The sequence below is a fragment of the Zonotrichia albicollis genome, chromosome 6 (assembly GCF_047830755.1).
Source record: "Zonotrichia albicollis isolate bZonAlb1 chromosome 6, bZonAlb1.hap1, whole genome shotgun sequence".
NCBI classification, from domain to species: Eukaryota; Metazoa; Chordata; class Aves; order Passeriformes; family Passerellidae; genus Zonotrichia; species Zonotrichia albicollis.
In genome coordinates, this window is record NC_133824.1 from 61,817,193 (window position 1) to 61,836,891 (window position 19,699).

The 19,699-nt window shown below is 50.1% G+C and overlaps 1 protein-coding gene across 8 annotated transcripts in view; it reads left to right on the plus strand.

The window, feature by feature from the left end:
* The first annotated feature begins 2,399 nt into the window (after nt 1-2,399).
* The window catches only part of TRIM9 (tripartite motif containing 9), a 70,705-nt gene continuing 53,405 nt past the window's right edge, over nt 2,400-19,699 (plus strand). For 6 of the 8 annotated variants that reach the window (XM_074544103.1, XM_074544104.1, XM_074544105.1 and 3 more), the window contains exon 1: nt 2,400-3,335. In XM_074544103.1, the coding sequence (XP_074400204.1) occupies nt 2,520-3,335 (816 nt within the window). In that variant the 5' untranslated portion in view covers nt 2,400-2,519. The remainder of the gene's footprint in view (nt 3,336-19,699) is intronic. The other 2 variants (XM_074544101.1, XM_074544102.1) reach the window with 1 other exon arrangement.

The following is a 19,699-nucleotide window of genomic DNA, read 5'->3' on the forward strand; positions in this document are numbered from 1 at the left end:
TGACTCTTTTTAGAGTCTTGACCCCAATTGGTCAATAAGTCATTCCCAGAAAACCAATGGAACAATCACTGTTGGTAAACAATCTCCAAACACATTCAACATGTGACCACAACACAGGAGAAGCAAATGAGATAAGAATTTGTTTTCCTTTTTCTCTGAGGCTTCTCATATTCCCAGGAGAAATCCTGGGCAAGGGGATTTTTCCAGAAAATGAGATTGCCACAGTGGCACTGAGTGCTCTGGGCTGGGGACAAGGTGGGGATCAAGGCTGGACTCAATGATCCCAAAGGTCTTTTCCAACCCCACAGATTCCATGGCTCTGTGGGAAGGTGAGAGCCACAGGAGAACAGCAGGAGCCAGATGAGAACAAGACAATTTCTCCACGCTTTAACTGACCCCACCCACATCAGACAAGCGAATGCTGAAGCTGTGTCAAGTAATTATTGCAGGTCCAGAGCTGTGCAGCTCTCAGGGCAGGGACAAGTGTGACAGGGACTGTGTGACAGCTGTAAATAAAGCACAGCCAGAGTGTGAGCAGCACTCAAGCTGCAGAGCCAAGCAGAAATCAGCTTCGTGTTCGTGACCAAGGGTTGCTTCCAAAGGCACTGGCTGTGCTCCTCTCTCTGCCCATTTCCATGAGCAGCAGCATCACTCCAGCAGGAACGGCAATCCCAGACCTGCCAGGGTGAAAAATGGCCACAGGAAACAAGAGGCAAACGAGGAATGATGGTTTTATTTCAGCAAAAGGGCAGCTCGAGGAGGGAGAGCGGGGTTAAAAAATGAGCAGCTCTGAGCAGAGACATCATCAGGGAGCAAATGAGGAATGTTCAGCAGAGTCCGGGGGAAGCCACGGCCAATACAGAGCCTGAGGAAACAGAAAGGGAGGAACAAAGCACACTGGAATGGAAAAAGGAAGCTCTCAGGAAATCCTTTTGTCTTTATCAATTGTCCTTCCCTGTCAGTCTGAGAAACGGTGGAGCCTTCCTTGGGCATCTGGGCTTCCCCCCTGCCTGAAAATCAGTGTGGGAGCTGGGAATTGCAGCTGCTCCCTGAACGCCAGGACCTGCCTGGCCCCGCTGCAGAGGGGAAGGAGCCCCTCAGTGGGTCCTGGCAGGCAGGGGACTCACAGCCCTGGGTGCCCCCAGGATTTTTGCCATCTTCCCACCATGGAAACAGGTGCCATGGCAGGGACACCTTCCACTATCCCAGGGAGCTCCAAACTCCATCCAGCCTGGTCTGGAACACTTCCAGGGATCCAGGGGCAGCCACAGCTGCTCTGGGCACCCTGTGCCAGGGCCTGCCCACCCTCACAAGGAGAATTTGTCCCTAATATCTGCTCTAAATCTTCTCTCTTTTAACTTCAGTCCATTCCCTGTGTCCTGTCTCTCCATCCCTTGTTCCCAATTCCTTCCCAGCTCTCCTGGAGCCCCTTTAAGCCAGGGGCTCTGAGCTCTCTCTGGAGCCTTGTCTTCCTTAGGTGAACATTCCCAGCTCTCCTAGCCTGGGTCCAGCCCTTGGAGCATCTCCATGGCCACCTCTGGACTCTCCAGCAGGTCCAGGTCCTTCTGATGTTTGGGTCCAAGAGTTGGACCCAATCCAAAGCCATCACAGAGGGCACAGAGCATCTGCACCAACGGGCAGCCCCAGATTTGTGCAGAGAGAGAGGGAAATAGGAGATAACACAGCGGCATCCCGAGCAATCCCATTTTTCCATTGGCTGCGCAGGACCCGCTGTGCCGCTCTGTTGCCAGGAGGGTTTAAGACCTCAGCCGACCTTGGCAGCGAGCAGGGCTGAGAGGCAAAGCCGCGGGAGCCCCTCGGGGCCGCTGTCCCCGCTCTCCAGTGGCGGAGCGCGTCCCCACGGGGGCGTCCCAGCCTCAGCGACCGCGTCCCGCTGCCCACGCCGGGATCACGGCAGGGCACCGGGCACCGCTGCCATCCTCGGAGAGCCGCGGCACCGCCAGCACCACACGCGTGCGGTCACGCCAGTCACTACCATTGCTCCCTCACGACCGCATCCGTCAGCGCGTCCCTTGCACTGCCAAAGTCACCTCGTGAGGGCAGAGGGGAAAGCGCAGGAGCGCCCCAGGATCCCGGGGAGGGGATGCTGCGGGCACCGCGGGGCTGTGGTGCCGGTTCCCGGGAGCCGGGGAAGGAAAAATGAGCGAGAAGATGAGAGGGAAGAGCAGAGGGAAGAGCGGCGGCGTGCCCGGGACCGCCGCTCTCCCTCACGGACCCCGCAGCGCGCCGCAGCCCCGAGCGCAGCCCCCGCAGCGGCGCCGCGGGGCGGGCCCGCTAGTTGACGGACGGGCGTATCAGCCAATCGCAGCCCGCAGCGCACCCCCCGCGCCGGCGAGCGGACCAATGGCGAGGCGGGGGGGCGGGGCCCGGCGGCGCGCGCGGCGGCGGGCGGCGAGCGGGCGGCAGTCGGCGCCGAGGCGCGGTGCGGTGCGGGTCGCTCCTCGGGCTCCTGCCGCGGCTGCCGGAGCCGCGCCGCCGCCCTCCTCCTTCCCTCCCCTATGGAAGAGATGGAAGAGGAGCTGAAATGCCCGGTGTGCGGCTCCTTTTACCGGGAGCCCATCATCCTGCCCTGCTCGCACAACCTGTGCCAGGCGTGCGCCCGCAACATCCTGGTGCAGACGCCCGACTCGGAGTCTCCGCAGAGCCGCCGCGCCTCGGGCTCGGCCGTCTCCGACTATGACTACCTGGACCTGGACAAGATGAGCCTGTACAGCGAGGCGGACAGCGGCTACGGCTCCTACGGGGGCTTCGCCAGCGCTCCCACCACGCCGTGCCAGAAGTCCCCGAACGGGGTCCGCGTGTTCCCGCCGGCCGCGCCGCCTCCTCCCGCCGCGCTGGCGCCGCCGCCGCCGCCGCGCAACGCGTGCCTGACGTGCCCGCAGTGCCACCGCAGCCTGGTGCTGGACGAGCGCGGGCTGCGGGGCTTTCCCCGCAACCGCCTGCTCGAGGGCGTCATCGACCGCTACCAGCAGGGCAGGGCGGCGGCCCTGCGCTGCCAGCTCTGCGAGAAGGCGCCCAAGGAGGCGGCCGTGATGTGCGAGCAGTGCGACGTGTTCTACTGCGACCCGTGCCGCCTGCGGTGCCACCCGCCGCGGGGACCGCTGGCCAAGCACCGCCTGGTGCCGCCGGCCCAGGGCCGCGTCAGCCGCCGGCTCAGCCCCCGCAAGATCTCCACCTGCACCGACCACGAGCTGGAGAACCACAGCATGTACTGCGTGCAGTGCAAGAGCCCCGTGTGCTACCAGTGCCTGGAGGAGGGCAAGCACTCCAGCCACGAGGTCAAGGCGCTGGGAGCCATGTGGAAGCTGCACAAGGTGAGCCCCGGCTTGTGCCAGCAGCCCCAGCAGAGCCGCCTTGTGCCCACAGGTTCCATCTTCCCCGACTGGCAGTGTGGGAGCATCCCCGGCCATTCCATCCTCGGCCATCCCATCCTTGGTCATCGCATCCTCTCCTGTCCGATCCTCGGCCATCCCATCTCCAGCCATCCTCATCCTCGGCCATTCTATTCCTATTCCCTTCCATCCCCATCTTCGGCCATCCTCATCCTGGGCCATTCCCATCCCCAGCTGTCCCATCCTCTCCCGTCCCATCTTCGGCCATCCTCATCCTCAGCCATTCCCATCCTCGGCCATCCTCATCCTCAGCCATTCCCGTCCCCGGCCATTCCTCATCCTCAGCCATCCTCATTCTCTCCCGTCCCGTGTTGTCCCCTCGGCTTGGGGACCTTGGCATCGTGCAGATGATGCTCCCCTGACGCGGGTCCCCAAAAGAGCTGGCAGGATCACCCGGGGGTGGCTCGGGGACATCTGCGCCGCAGGGCTGGGAAAGCAACAGGAGCGATGGTTTGGGGAGGAGGAGGAGGAGGAGGGAGGCGTGAATGCACCGTGGGAGCCGCGGGGAGCCACCTCCTGCCGCACTCGGAGTCACCGGGAGGAGGAGGAGGAGGCAGCGGGCAGCCGGGAGCTGTCCCTGAATACTGATCAGCTGCACTCGCTCCCCACGCGTTCGTGGAGGAGCTTGAGGCAGGGATGTGGCCATCATCATCATCTTCAGCTGCATCCATGCTCTGCCTCCCTCCCCGCCCTGCTCGCAGCAGGGGCCGAGGGAACTGGGGCAGAAGTGAGCGGGACACGGGCGGACAGGGATGGGCGTCATTCCCTGCATGAACATCGCCCTCATTGGCCCCGCTCCAGCAGATGGGAGCAGGTGGGGGGGACCTGTGACACAGGGCTGGGGAGGGTGTGACCTCCCGGGGGGAGGGACTGGGCTGGGATTGCTTTCCAGGAGTAATTCGGGATGCTCTGGCAGGGGCCAGATCTCTGGGATGGAGCTCTGCACCCCAATTGGGTCAGTGGGTGCATACAGGGACAGGCTGTCACTGTCACAGTGCCCCCCAAAATGGGGGGAAAGCACGTTATGCTGTGGGGAGAAGGTTTGGTGGTGCTTTGGAAGGGTTTGATGGTGCTTTCCTGACCACCTTACGCTGTGGGGAGAAGGTTTGGTGGTGCTTTGGAAGGGTTTGGTGGTGCTTTCCTGACCACCTCATGCTGTGGGGAGAAGGTTTGGTGGTGCTTTGGAAGGGTTTGGTGGTGCTTTCCTGACCACCTTACGCTGTGGGGAGGGAGAAGGTTTGGTGGTGCTTTGGAAGGGTTTGATGGTGCTTTCCTGACCACCTTATGCTGTGGGGAGAAGGTTTGGTGATGCTTTGGAAGGGTTTGGTGGTGCTTTCCTGACCACCTCATGCTGTGGGGAGAAGGTTTGGTGATGCTTTGGAAGGGTTTGGTGGTGCTTTCCTGACCACCTTATGCTGTGGGGAGAAGGTTTGGTGGTGCTTTGGAAGGGTTTGGTGGTGCTTTCCTGACCACCTTACGCTGTGGGGAGAAGGTTTGGTGGTGCTTTGGAAGGGGCTTTTCCTGACCCCTTTGCTAGGAGCAGGAGCAGCTCCTCTCTGGATTTACAGAGCTCTTGTGGAGATGTGCCAGACCAGAGCAGTTTGGTGCCCCTGTCCCCATCCATGGGGTGCAATCCCTGATCCCAGGGTGTTGGCACTGGTGTGGGATGCCCAGGGTCAGGGTGGCACCGGTGACAGGGGAGCTGCTGACAGGAGACAGAGGATGGAGCCAGGATGCTGTGGAGTGGAGCAGAGGGATGAGAAGCAACAGGCAGAGTTTGGAACTCAGGGAATTCCACCTGGAGAGCTTTACTCTCATTGGAAAGGGCTTGGAGCAGCCTGGTCTGCCCTGGTGGGAGGTGTCTGCCCATGGCAGGGAGGTTGGAATGAAATGAGCTTTAGCTTTTCCTTCCAAATCCCTTTTCCCAGGGGAGAGCTTTAGCCAAGTGCTGTTTCATTGATGTAGCTGACAGATGAGGATAATGTAACATTATTTCAAATGATGATCTTGGACGGTGGAGCCTCATCTGTCTGGAGAGAGCTGTGGTTCTGCAGGGGTTCACTGCTCGTACCTGGTGCTAGTTTGCTTTTTAGGGGAGGGGAGGAGTCTGTGGAGTTAAATGTGGTGTTAAGGAATAATTGAAGGAGTGATTTCAAGGCTAGAACTCAGATCGTTACTTGAGATGCCATCTAACAAAATCAGGGGGAAAGCTTATTTACCTTAATTTTTGTTGCACACACACACACACCAAAAAAAAAACCCAAAAAAAAAAAACCCACCAAGAAACCAAAACAACCAACCAACCAAGAGAAAAAACCAAAACAAACAAAACCCGCAGAACCAATACCCACGATTTCCAAGCTTGCTCCTGGTTGGGACTGGGCATTGGAACCAAAGCACCTGTGGATTGGAGTGGTGATTCTCTTGCAGAAGTGTCTGGTGGTGTCATTTGAGAGCACAGTCCCTTGGCAGTGGGACAGATTTGCTGAAGGGGTGACTCTTCCTTTTTGCCTGAGCTTTTCTCTGTGGTGGGCAGTGTAATGATACCTGCAGCTCACAGGAGGGAATTATGGAATGGTTTGGATTGGAAGGGACTTTAAATCCCATCCTGTTCCATCCCCTGCCATTTACAGGGACACTTTCACTATCCCAGTTTGCTCCAAGCCTTGTCCAGCCTGGCCTTGGACACTTCCAGGGATCCAGGGGCAGCCACAGCTGCTCTGGGCACCCTGTGCCCACCTCTCACCACCCTCACAGCCAAGAATTCCTTCCCAATATCCCACCTAAATCAACTCTCTTTTAATTTACACCCATCAGGCAGCTCCTGAATTCTCTTGCACCATTCCAGCACCTCTTGGTGTGAATGTTCTTTGGGATGCTCTTCCCTTGTGGCCCAGGGTGGCTGGGATTGTCCCCAGAGCCTGGCTGAGCTCTGTTCATGCCCCAGTAGGTGATTGCCAGAGCCAGGGCAATCAATCCCTGCTAATTGCACCATGCTCCCCATTAGAAACAAATCCAAAGGGTTTTTCACAGCCCTCTTTGGGAGCTGCCCCAATTTCCCCTTTCCTCCCTGAAGGTTCTCTGGGATGATCACTGAAAATAATCTGTGCTGAGACACAATCAATTGTCATTCAGGGAGCTGGGCTTTCCAAGCTGGACACAGATTGTGGCAAATCCTCTCTGCCCCCATCTTCCTCTCACTTGTTGGGAGCAGGGTGAATATTCAGAGAAACACAGAGGGAAATGGGTTTTTAATCTGAATTGTCCCAGTTTTGCACAGATATTGCAGCTGTCTGGGTTTTTATCCTGACGAGCTGGAATGCTGCTTGGCATGCCAGAAGCAGGAGCACAAGATGGAGCTGAATCATTTATTCCTCACACATCTGAGTCCCTCTTCTGCTGGAAATGTGTGCAGAGTGCAGGCTCAGCAGCTGGATGGTGTTCTTATGGATGGATGGGTGCATGGATGGATGCTTGTGTACAAATACAAACAGGCTGGGAGGGATCTCACTGATGCTTTGTGCAGGCTGGATGGAGCTCCAGAATAAAGCAGGGATTTATCCAAAGCATCTCCTCCATGAATCCACCTTGGGCAGCACCAGAGCCCAGCCAGGGCTGCACCCAAGATCAACCAAAATGGCCCCAAAATGCACGGCCGGGCATGGGCTCTGTCCCTGGGATCAGTTCTGCTCCATTTGCACCTTGCAGTTCATTGTCCCATTCCAGCTTTAGCCCAGGCAGTCCCTCATTGGCACAGGTGTCACCTCATTGGCACAGGTGACACCTCATTGGCACAGGTGTCACCTGGGCTCAGCCCCTCCTGCCCCAGCACAGGTGCAATGAGGGATGCAGGTGATTCCTATTAAGAGCCAAAAATCCCACACTGGGACTTAATTCCAGCTTGTTTGGATGTCTGGGGGGAATCAGGGGATGGGAAGCCCTGCAAGGGTCCCTCAGTTTGTGCCCAGGGGCCACCAGAGCCAGGACAGGGATGAGCAGAGAGGATTTTTCCTGTTTTCACTTGCCAGGGCTCTGTGTTGGCTGCCAGAGGAACCTTGGAGGGGAGATTTGGACGCTGGGAATGTGCTGCTCTGGTGTCCATGGCAATTCCTGCTCCCACAGCCCTTGGGGAGGTATCCAGGGAGTTGCTGTATGACCAAGATCTGTTTGCACTTGCAAAGTAAAATATTTGCTGTTTAAAGAGAAGCAGGGAGAATCCTTAATGCTTCCCAAGCCTTGGTGTGATGGCCTGAATCCCACCACCCTTTTTCCATCTGCAGCTGCAGGATCAATTCTTTCCTTCTCCAGCAATGCCCAAATGCCCTTTCCACCTCCTCCATCCCTCTGTGGCCACATCCAGAGGGTGCCAAACAGCCTGAAGGCTTTGACGTTGGAAAAAGCCAAGAAATGTCAAGATCTGGAGCAGAAATGTGATGAGGAGAGGCAGAGGGAGCTGGGCAGGGGCTCAGCCTGGAGCAAAGGAGGCTCAAGGAGCCCTTGTGGCTCTGCACAGCTCCTGCCAGGAGGGGACAGGACAAGGAGAAACTGTCACAGACAAATTTTCTGAAATATCCTTTTGCTAGGATCTTTTCTCCTGAGAAGCTGGGGAGCTTCAGCTTCTCCATGTTTTGCTGCTTTGGAATGTGATTTGGAGAATTGTTCACCCAGCATGTGAATTGGTTTTACCTGATGACCAATGACAGGCACCTGTGTCGAGGCTGTGAGCAGCCACAAGATTTCATTATTCATTCTTTATTTTTTTTTTGCAAGCCTTCTGATGAAATCCTTTCTCTATTCTTTAATATAGTTTTAATATATCATCTTCTTTTAATATAATATATATAATAAAATAATAAATCAGGCTTCTGAAACATGGAGTCAAGATTCTCATCTCTTCCCTTGTCTGGGTTGCCTACAAATTCCACAGGAAACCATCTCAGGCTGCTCCAGGGCAGGTTCAGGTTGGATATTTGGGAACATTTCCTCATGGAAAGGCACTGGATAAAGCGTCCCAAGGCAGTGCTGGAGTCCCCATCCCTGGAGTGATTTAAAAGCTGTGTGGGTGTGACACTTGGGGACGTTGGGATGTAATGATTTAAAAGTCTTTTCCAGCCTGAATGATGCTGTGGTTTCCACCAGCCTGTGCCTGCCCAGCATCCAGAGGTGGTGCTGCTGATCCTGTTCATTTATTTGGATAAAAGCTTCCTGTCAGGTGCTCTTTGCTTTGCACTCCCTGCAGTTGGTGGAGTAAGGAGCAGCCCCATTACCCCTGTAAATTAAAGGTGGTGTGGTACAGCAAGTTCTGCAGGGGTTTGTGGAGCCCAGGGGGCAGGAGGTGACTTCTGGATTATCTGCAGATGGAATTGGGCCCAGGGTCACCTCAGAGTGAGTGGAAATCGCTGCAGCTTTTATTCCATTCCAGTAGGAAGGTTGGATTAGAGATGAGGAACAAATTCTTCCCCTGGCACAGGTGCCCAGAGCAGCTGTGGCTGCCCCTGGATCCCTGGAGGTGCCCAAGGCCAGGCTGGAGCTCCCTGGGACAGTGCAAGGTGTCCCTGCCATGGCAGGGTGGGATGAGATGAGCTCTGAGTTTCCTTCCAACCCAAACCTCTCCATGGTTCTGTGTCCAAAAATACACAGATCTGACAGAGCAGAGCTCTGTTCCACCATCTGCCTCAGGCTCTCCACAGGCTCCACAAGCAGATTGAGCTCTGGTGGGGTCCATCTTCATCTGTAAATATCCAACCTTTTCCTTTCTCTCCCCTATCTTCTCTTCTCTTGGCCAATTGGTGAATGAAGGACCCCCCAGCTGGATTTTGCTGCATTTTCTGTGGTGCAAATCAGGAACACCTCAGCTGAGATGGGGGAAATTAACCCAGGGACTGATTCTTGTGTCTCTTTCAAGGAAGTTTCTGCAGTATCCATACCCAGAAATTCCCCTGTTAAGGTTTTTGTTGACTCAGAGGTGGTGTTTTAAAAACTTTTATTCTATTTTCAGCCTCATGTGAAGGGTGAGGCAATCCAGATGTTGTAATTGACACCTTTATAATTAGAAGCTCTTTTTCTAATTACAATACATTGTAAGTGTTTCTTGGCTTACATTACTTGAGAATTAAAATATTTAAGAAAACTTTAACCAAAAAGTAGCTAAACAAGAACAAGTTTGTATACAAATGCACACTATGTGAGCCTCCTATCAAGCTTTAAGAATTCTCTACAAATTCATTTCCCACAACCACATCCCTAGCCTGGAAAAACAGAATGAGGAAGAGCAAACACTGTGCCTGGTGTTAAATAAATTACTTGAGAGTGTGGAAAGGCTTTCCTGTTCATTAGGGAGGTTTCACAGGATGCTTTCCAGGAGCTGACATTGCTGCAGGGGGGGATCTTTGTTGGGAAAATGTTCTCAGGAGGCTTTGGGGCTGCTCTGCATTGCTCATTCCTGTTCCTCTAAGTAATCCAGTACCCAGAAGTTTTGGATTTTAAAGGGAAAACTTTGCTTGGTGTCACAGAATTCCAAAATGGGTTGGAAGGGACCTTCAGGATCATCCCATCCCAAACTCTGCCATGGCAGGGACACCTTCCACTCTCCCAGGCTGCTCCAAGCCCTGTCCAGCCTGGCCTTGGACAGAATTCCTTCCCAATATCCCATCTAAATCTTTCCTGTTTTTACTTCTTGCCACCACACTCTCCCCTATGACCACAAATTCCTTTTTGGAGCCCTGCTGTGCACTTTCTAGCAATCCAGCACATATCACTGGGAGATATTTCCCTTCCCTGGACTTGGAAAGAACTTCCAGCAGCCTTTGATTAACTCATATTACTCACACAAATTCATTTAGTTCAGAGTGCCTTCAAATTGCATTGCTCTCCCCAGCTGTATGAAAGAGTAATTAAAGAAAAATGTGCCTGAAACATAACAACTCTCAAAGCTGCTCTTTTGTCAGCCTTGGTCTTTGTTTTGTTTGTTCTTGGGACGAGGCATTTTACACTGGTAAATTGGCTTATAAATAAGCCAGCTCCTTCCCTGTTCATTCAACTCGTCCTGCTGGGATGAATTGGATAAATTTCTATTTAGAGCAGGCCCACGAGGCACAGAGAGCTGGGGGGGATAAATCTCTGGTGACCCCGGCTCAGGTAATGTCCTGGAAGAGATGGAATTACTGTGAGGAGTAAAAGCTCTCAGGATGAGTTTCTCAAATCCAGTTGTAGCTGGGAAGAGCAGGGATGGTTTGGGGTCTGGGACCACCCCTGAGGGTCATAAATGGGAAATGTATAAAACTCTTCAACAGGGAGACAAATAAATAGAAATGAAGCCCAGCTCTCACCCATTCCAGTGGCAGCTCCCTGATTAATGCAGGAAGGAGAGCAGAGCTGAGAGCAGCAGGGCAGAGAATTCACCTTGCCTCTCTTGAAAGGAAAATTTTGTTTGCAGCCTGAACCAGCTCACATTTTGCCTTCAGAATTGGATTCAGCTTTGGGGACAGCCTGACCTGGAGCTGGCTGGAAAAGCTCAGTAGAGGCTCTGATCAGGGCAGAATTTCTGGGTAGAAAGAACAAGACCCAAGCTGAGTTTGCAATTTTCTTGAGCAGCAGAAGGGTGACTGTGAGGGTGATGCCAACCTCAAACACCATATGCACAGCATGGATTGAGGTTAGGGCCACGTTTTTGTATTTAATTAGCCATTAAATTCCCCGTGTCACAGAAATAGAGGGCTGTTAATAGGAGCCTGCTCAGTTCTGTAGCAGCAGAAATTGCCCTGGGAGGGATCTGGCAGTTGAGGGATTTCCCATCATTGTTAATTACCCTTTCCCCTTTACTACCCTTATAGGAATTGATGGGTTTAGGATTAAAAAAGCTGGAATTGGATGTGAATAAGGCATGCATGGATGCTGCCTGGAGGCTGAGAGTGGAGCCACAGTTGCCATTCCCAAGGGGAGTGGGTTGGATCTGCAGCTGGGGTGGATGAAGGGAGCACAGATCCATGGAAGCAGCTGCAGCAGCCACTGGAGTGGAAGATCACATTTGTGGCTTCCAATGCCTCCTGAACATCCCAGGAGATCTCCTGTGGAGATGCCAGCCTGGCTGCCCACACTGGGGCTGCTGCTTCTTGCTTGGTGTAAAGCCAAAATACGTGGGAAATATCAGTTAAATTATTTTCACCAGCCCCAAAAATGAGAAATATCTTTCAACCTGTGATCCTTTATTTTTTCTTTTTGGTCTCCAAATGTACAAATTTAATTTGTATTAAATTCTGTCATTTTTCCCTCATTCCTGGCCTCTCTGCATTTGCATGGTCAGTTCAGTTCCCTTCTTGTTGCAGTTCCCTGTGGCAGGATTGGGGTTTTTGTGTGTGAATTAATGATGGGTTATGGCCTTGCCTTCAGCTCAGTGCTGCATCCATGGCATCATTCCTGACAGCCTGTGCTGTGGAGCTGCTTTCCACCTGCAGCTCTTGGGGTTTTCTCTGGTGAAATCCCTCTGTTTTCCCAGATAACCAGTGTCAAGATGTATTAATTCACTGGTTCTGTTAAATTCACCATTTTCCTTCTCCCTCCTTCCTTTCCATGAAAGTATTCCAGGCCAGGCTGGACAGGGCTTGGAGCAGCCTGGGACAGTGGAAGGTGTCCTTGCCCATGGCAGGGGGTGGAACAAGATGGGATTTAAGGTCCCTTCCAACCCAGACATTCTGGATTCTGTGATTCCCAGGGTCTCTGCTGTACCTATGGGATTCCAGCTTGGGAAGGACCTTTCTGTCTGCAGAGGCAAACTTAGAGGTCTGAATTTGATCCCCCTTTCAGAGCAGGTTTCTGTGATTCTGTGCCTTGGTCTCTCTGGCAAACTCAGAGGTCTGAATGTGACCCTCCTTTCAGAGGAGGTTTCTGTGATTCTGTGCCTTGGTCTCTCTGTCAGGGGATGTAAAGCTGGCAGAAGGGGGGGGGTTGTGTCAAGCTTTGAAATGGATTTTTCCTAACAAGGCACATTTATTGATTTCCAGACACAGACTCTGCTTTGGGGGCAGAGTTCCCTCTGTTCCCTCACCCACATCACCCAGGGATCCAGGCTGGAGCAGGGGAGGACTGGCAGGGAATTGGGGCAGCATTTCCCTGAGGATGATGGAAAGGGAAGGGCTGGGCTGGAGATCTCCCTGCCAAGGATTTGCTTCATCCTCCTGGGCAAATAATTGCACAAAGCCCCTGTGTGTCCTCTCCCAGGAAATGTGTGTTTAGCACCAGTGCCCTTCCTCCAATTAGGGTGGGAATTCGTAACAGAACATGTGGGGATGAAGTGGGAATTTCCAAACTTGTGAGAGCTGGGTGAAATCCCATCAAGGACACAGCAGGAGCATCAGCCTCCCTCCCTCCCTGGGAAAGCACTTCCAGCCTTGCTCAGACAAGGATTGAAGTCACAGAGATTTGAGGGCATGACTGAAATGCTTTCTCATGTTGGAACATCTGAGATGATAAATTGGGAGAGCCCTGGGTGTGCAAACAGGGCTGGATTAACGAGGTGCAGGGTGAGGCTGGTGCTGTCCCTTGGCTTGGTGACAAATGCCACCATTCCCTGGGTGGCACAGCACTCATTCTCTGGCAGGGTAAAATATTATCATAGGGATTATACTAAGTAAAAGAATTTACTCATTTTCGAGAAAAGGGGCAAAGGAGACATGGGGTTAGAAATTAACTTGGGGTAGAAATCAGTTTGGGATTTAGATGAGGTGTGCTGGTTTAACTTGTTTAGTCCATGGCTTGCTTACATTGATGCCTTGTGCAGGCTGCCCTAGAGCAGAGGCTGGATGGAGCTCCAGAATAAAGCAGGGATTTATCCAAAGCATCTCCTCCATGGATCCACCTTGGGCAGCACCAGAGCCCAGCCAGGGCTGCACCCAAGATCAACCAAAATGGCCCCAAAATGCACGGCCGGGCACGGGCTCTGTCTCTGGGATCAGTTCTGCTCCATTTGCACCTTGCAGTTCATTGTCCCATTCCAGCTTTAGCCCAGGCAGTCCCACCCTGCTTGTTTTTCTCTCTGCAGCCCACGGGGTTTGTGCTCTGGGGCTGAGATTTGGGTCATTTGTCCTTGGTGCCCAGCTGGAGCAGGAATTGTTTTGTCTCCTTGCTCTGTGGACAGAGCTCAGAAATGCCCCTCATCAGAACCATCCCCTGATATGGAGCCCAGACCCTCCCACTAAAGCAGCACAGAATCTGAAAAATAGAAAAGCTGAACCTGAGGCATCAGCAGAGATGAAGTGTGCTGTGTGTTTAACTTTAGTCTGTGAGCTTGCTGTGCAGAAGGCAGAGGTGTAGAACAAGCTTCAACCTCCTCAGCAAACGCTCTGCAGCTCAGCCCTGCTGTGTGAGGGAGCAGTGACAGCACCTCTGATTGTCCCCACGTCCCTTCCCTGCTGCTCCTTTGTAGCTCAGCCAGCTCCCTCTTTCTTGTGCCATTTCTGCTCTTTGTGGGGCTCTTCCCTCACAGGAGCAGCAGTGCTGTGTTACTGTCAATTTTTGAAAAACCTCTTTGCTAGGATTTTTTCTCTTGGGAAGCTGAGAAGCTTTAGAGAAAAATGAAAACAAGATTTGGAGTTTTTTGTGTTTTGTTTAGTTGGACATTGTATGGACATTGTTTGCCAACTGGTCATTGCTTTATTAGTTTGATGTAAATTGTTTTAACTTCATGATCAATCACAGTCCAGCTGTGTCGGGAGTCACAAGTTTCATTATCTTTGTAGCCTTCTGTCTGTATCCTTTCTCTATTCTTTATTACAGATAATAGAAATATAATATAATATAATATAATATAATATAATATAATATAATATAATATAATATAATATAATATAATATAATATAATATAATATAATATAAACACGAAGTCAGATTCATCTTTCCTTCCAATGACAGAAACCCCAGAAAACACCACAGTGGTGGCTCCTGTCACGCTGTCACACCAAACCCACACAGCCCAGGCGTGGCTGAGCCTGTGCTGCCTCCATCCTGCACCAACACCTCTCCCATCCTGACGTTCTGTTCCCAGGAAATGAGGACCTCAGAGGGCATTTGCTGAGGTCTATGCTGCCAGCAGCCCACACCTTGGTGAATCAGAGAGCTTAGACACAGTTTCTCACCTCTGAGATGATTTCTCACCTCCCACGGAGCACAGCAGTTAAAATTCGTGAATATATGAATTTTTATGTTTTTCATTTATCTTGATTTGGAAAGCCAGGTCTTTGCTAAGCAAGTCAGGAGCCTCCCCTGGTATGGAAAAATGTAAACCCCTTCCCTGAATTGCTATAAATTTGAAATTAAGGGGCTCTCAGGCAAAAAATATGGGAGCAGAAATAACAGTTCTTTAATAGGGAAGAAAATAAAAGGATAAAATAAACAATGCAGTGAAGTAAACCAACACTGACAGAGTCAGAACCCAACCTGACACCCTGTGGGTCAGGCTGTGGGCAGCAGTCCCATTGGAATTGTGGCTCAGCCCTCCTGCAGTGTCAGGGCTGGTTCTGCTGGAGCAGGATCCTGGAGAAGGGTGCAGTCTCTTCCTCTGGAGATCCAGGGGAAGAGGGAAATCCTCTGGGGAATCCAGTGGAGAAGCCGTGCTGGTGTTCCAGAATCTCCAGATTATATCCAGGCAGGAATGCTTGGCTGGTGTTCCAGAATCCCCAGATTATATCCAGGCAGGAATGCTTGGCTGGTGTTCCAGAATCCCCAGATTGTATCCAGGCAGGAATGCTTGGCTGGTGTTCCAGAATCCCCAGATTATATCCAGGCAGGAATGCTTGGCTGGTGTTCCAGAATCTCCGGATTATATCCAGGCAGGAATGCTTGGCTCCTCCCTCTGGGCTCACATCTCCCAATGGGATCCTGTAGTTCTTATCAGCCATGCAGGGACATTCAATAGCTGTTATCAGCAGGCGTCTTCCCAGTTGTGGAAGAGATAAGGAAAAATGCCCAGTCAACAGAAGACAACTGCCATACAGATGGCAAATAGAATACAATTTGCTTGACAATCCAGGACATATTTTTAAATAAAAATTAAATAATTTTTTAAAAGAAATAATTAAAAAAAAATTAATAATTTTTGCCCCCGGCAGTGGATGCTGTACCTTCCCCCTGCCCTAAGGACAGATGGAGGGATGGAAGGTCAGGGAGGGTGGACAGCCCAGATGGAGGGGCAGGGAGGTCACATTTGCTGGCCTTGGTGCTGGGAGCCTTGCTGTACTCCTGGAGCTGTGGCCAGATGATCCAGCCCTCCATCCATCTGTGGCTTGGGCTCTCCACTGATCTCCTGCCATGGTGCCAGGCTGTCAGATGGACAAGGACAGGCCACAGGCAGCTTCAGGAGGATCTTGGCTCCACTCCTGCCTGGCAGGTGCTTTGCCCACATCTCTGCCAAGCTGCCAGCTGAGCCCGGCCTCTTGCAGGTTTCTGGCTCCTCTTGCCATGCTGTGCTGTTTGATGGTGCTGGTTGGCCTGAGATGGGATTCCTGCATGAGCTGGGAGGGGTAGGAAGGAGCCAGAGGAGAAAAGCAGGCTCAGGGGGAACCTTGTGGCTCTGCACAGCTCCTGCCAGGAGGGCACAGCCAGAGGGGTCAGGCTCTGCTCCAGGGAACAGGGACAGGAGCAGAGGGAACGGCCTCAGGCTGGGCCGGGGCAGGTTTGGATTGGAAATTTGGGGAAATTTCTTCATGGAAAGGGTGGTCAGGTGTGAGAAATACTCACATCAGGTATTGGAAGGAGCTGCCCAGGGAGGTTTGGATTCCCCATCCCTGGAGATGCCCAAGGAATTCCTGGAGGTGGCACTCAGAGCTCTGGGCTGGGGACAAGGTGGGGATCAGGCACAGCTGGGACTCCATGGGCTGGGAGATCTTCTTCAACCTCAGGGATTCTCTGAGATGTCTCATCATGGTGGGAAGCCTGAAGGAACTGCAAGGTGGAAAGGTGGGAGAAGGAAAGGGGAAAGGAAATGGGATCCCACCCCATTCTCCATCCCCACCCCGCAGGGCTCCAGGGTCAGAGATTCTGCTCAGTTTGTTCCAAACTGGGCTGAACTGGGCTTGGGGCAACCTGGTCTGGTGGAAGGTTTCATTATCTTCAGGCCTCAGACATGAGCTCTGAGCTGGGGAACACCTCCTGCCATTGTGGGATGGTTCTGCAGCTGAGAGGGAGAACTGGGATTGCTTTCATGGTGTGGTGGTGTTTGCAGGGGTCCCAGGATGAGGGAAGAGACGAGAATCTTGACTCCATGTTTCAGAAGACTGATTTATTATTTCATTTTATGTATTATATTAAAAGAAAATTATGTATTAAAACTGTACTAAAGAATAGAAGAAAGGATTTCACCAGAAGGTTAGAAAGGAAATGAATTGAATGATAAAATTAAAAAACATTCCATTAAATGATAAAATAAAAAATCATTAAAAAATGATAAAAACTTGGGACTGACCAGAGTCTCAACACAACTGGACTGTGATTGGTCATCAAGTAGAAACAACTCACATGGACCAATCACAGATGCACCTGTTCCATTCTACAGCAGCAGATAATTATTGCTTTTCTTTTCCTCTGAGGCTTCTCAGCTTCTCAAGAGAAAAAAATCTTGTCCAAAAACGTTTTCATGGAATACATCTGTAACTTTATGGAGCTGCTGCAGTTCCTGGCATGGTCTGGGGTCTGACAGAGGCAGTGACAGGAGGGTGGTGCTGCACAAGGTCATTAATGGCAATTAGCACAGATTGCCTCCCAGAGACCTTGTGCCCTCAGCATTTGGCACCTGTGTTCATCTCCTGCTGCATCCAAAGGAGAGGCAAGGAGGAATAATTGATGGCAGGGCTGTGTGTGGTGGGTAAAAACCCTTCCTGCCATATGCCAGATTTGGCTTCAGCCAGGCTGGAATTGGGGAATTCTCATGGATCACAGCAGGTCCCAGAGCTTTGGGTTTCACAGTGACCCCGGGAGGGAGGGACAGACTTTGTGACAGGGCCTGTTGTGATGGTTTTAAACTATAAAATGATGGATTCAACTTAATTTAAGGACAAAGTTATTTATTGTGAGGGTGGTGAGGCTGCCCCCGGATCCCTGGAAGTGTCCAAGGCCAGGTTGGATGGGCTTGGAGCAGCCTGGGACAGTGGAAGGTGTCCCTGCCATGGCAGGGGTGGAATGGGATGGGATTTAAGGTCCCTTCCAACCCAAACCACTCTGGGATTTATTCAGAGTAAACATCAGGTCATGGCTAAGTTTCCTGCCAGTTACACACAAGAAAATAAGTGTAAGTTAAACCAACCAGTGGGGTTTGGGTTTATGCAGTGGGATTTGTGTTTATGCAGCCCTTCCTGAAGAGATCACATCCCAGCAGGGCTCCTGAACCCAGGAAAAATACACTTTCCTTGTACGTGCCCCAAAATACAGCTATTTTAAATTCAATAAATTACTTAATTAAATTATTATAATTAACTATATATAATAATATTATATAATCAATATTTTATAATATAAAATAATAGAAAAATATATTATATATTATATATTGTATATTACTTATATTATATTCATTATATGTTATGTGATAATTATAGAATAATCAATCTTTCATAATATAGAATATAGCATAATTTTAATATATAATAATATACAATATCATTAGTATTTATAATATATTACACAATATATGTTATAGAATTATAAAATATTTTGGATATTGTATTTAAATTGATATGTTATAATTGTGTAATTATTATATTATATTTTTAATTTTATATTTTTAATTTTATATTTTTAATTTTTAATTATTATATTTTTTAAATTTTACATTAAATATAACAAAGCTTATGGAGCCAACACCATCAGATGCTGCATGCGGAGTTCAGGGGGGATGTGCTGGTTTAGCCTGATTCAAACCCCACTATAAATCATGACCTGTTCCTAAATGTGCTTCACAGGGATCCAGAGCAGGGTTTTGTGCCTAATCTCCATCTCTGGGAAAAGCTTTTAACCTTGGTAAAACATTGATGAAATCAGTAATTATTATTTTATTGCAGCCATTTGATTTAAGCAGATTACGTGGTTTGGGGTCTCCAGGTTGATTTGCAGTTCCAGTTTGAAGGAGCCAGGAGATCTCTGAGTACAAATAATGTCACAAATGTCACAAGTGGGTATCCAGGGTGGGATTTAAGGCCTGATTCTGCCTCCTGCATTTCTCCTGGCTGTCAGGAATATCTGTGGTAACTTGCAGTGATTGATTCCTTCAGCATGAGGTTGGTGGAGTTGCACTCGGAGCATTTCTGTGGGGTTGGGAGGTAATTTATGTAACATTTTATGTAACAGCTTGCTGCCTTCACCACTTTGCATGTGCACAAATCCATCAGCCGAGCTCTTCCTGGAGCAGAATATTTTAAAATCAGGTGGTCTTGGCGGCTGCACAGCCCTGCAGCAAAAAATAGGTGTTTATTCTGAGGCAGGGGTGATGTAGAGATGCTGATTTTGGATGCCTGTGTACCAGTGGCAGATATTATGGTCTGGAGTTAAATATATGAGACATTGCTTGCCCTGCAGGGAAAATGGAGATAAACCAAGGCTGGGAGAGCTGGGAATGTTCTCCTGGAGAGGAGAAGGCTCCAGGGAGAGCTCAGAGAGCCTAAAGGGGCTCCAGGAGAGCTGGAGAGGTGTGGTATTTTCAGGGTCCCCAGGGTGAAGGAGGAATTGAGAATCTGACTCCATGTTCTCAGAAGGCTAATTTATTATTTTATTATAATATTACATTACCTTACCTTTTATTACATATTATATTACATTACATTATATTTTATTACATATTATTACATTTATATTATAGAATGCTATACTAAAGCTATACTAAAGAATAGAGAAAGGATACATCAGAAGGCTTAATAACATACTTATGTTATGTTATAGTTACATTATGTTATGTTATGTTATATTATATTATATTATATTATATTATATTATATTATATTATATTATATTATATTATATTATATTATATTATATTATATTATATTATATTATATTATATTATATTATATAAAAGAATAGAGAAAGGACACATCACAAGGCTTAATAAGATACTTTTAAGATCATTAAAAACTCTTGACTGACCCCCCTCAGAGTCCCGACACAGCTGGCTGTGATTGGTCATTAACTTAAAACAATTTACATGAAACCAATGAAACAATCACCTGTTGGATAAACAATCTCCTACCACTTTCCAAAGCAGCAAAACACAGGAGAGAAAAATGAGATCGTGTTGGTTTTCCTTTTT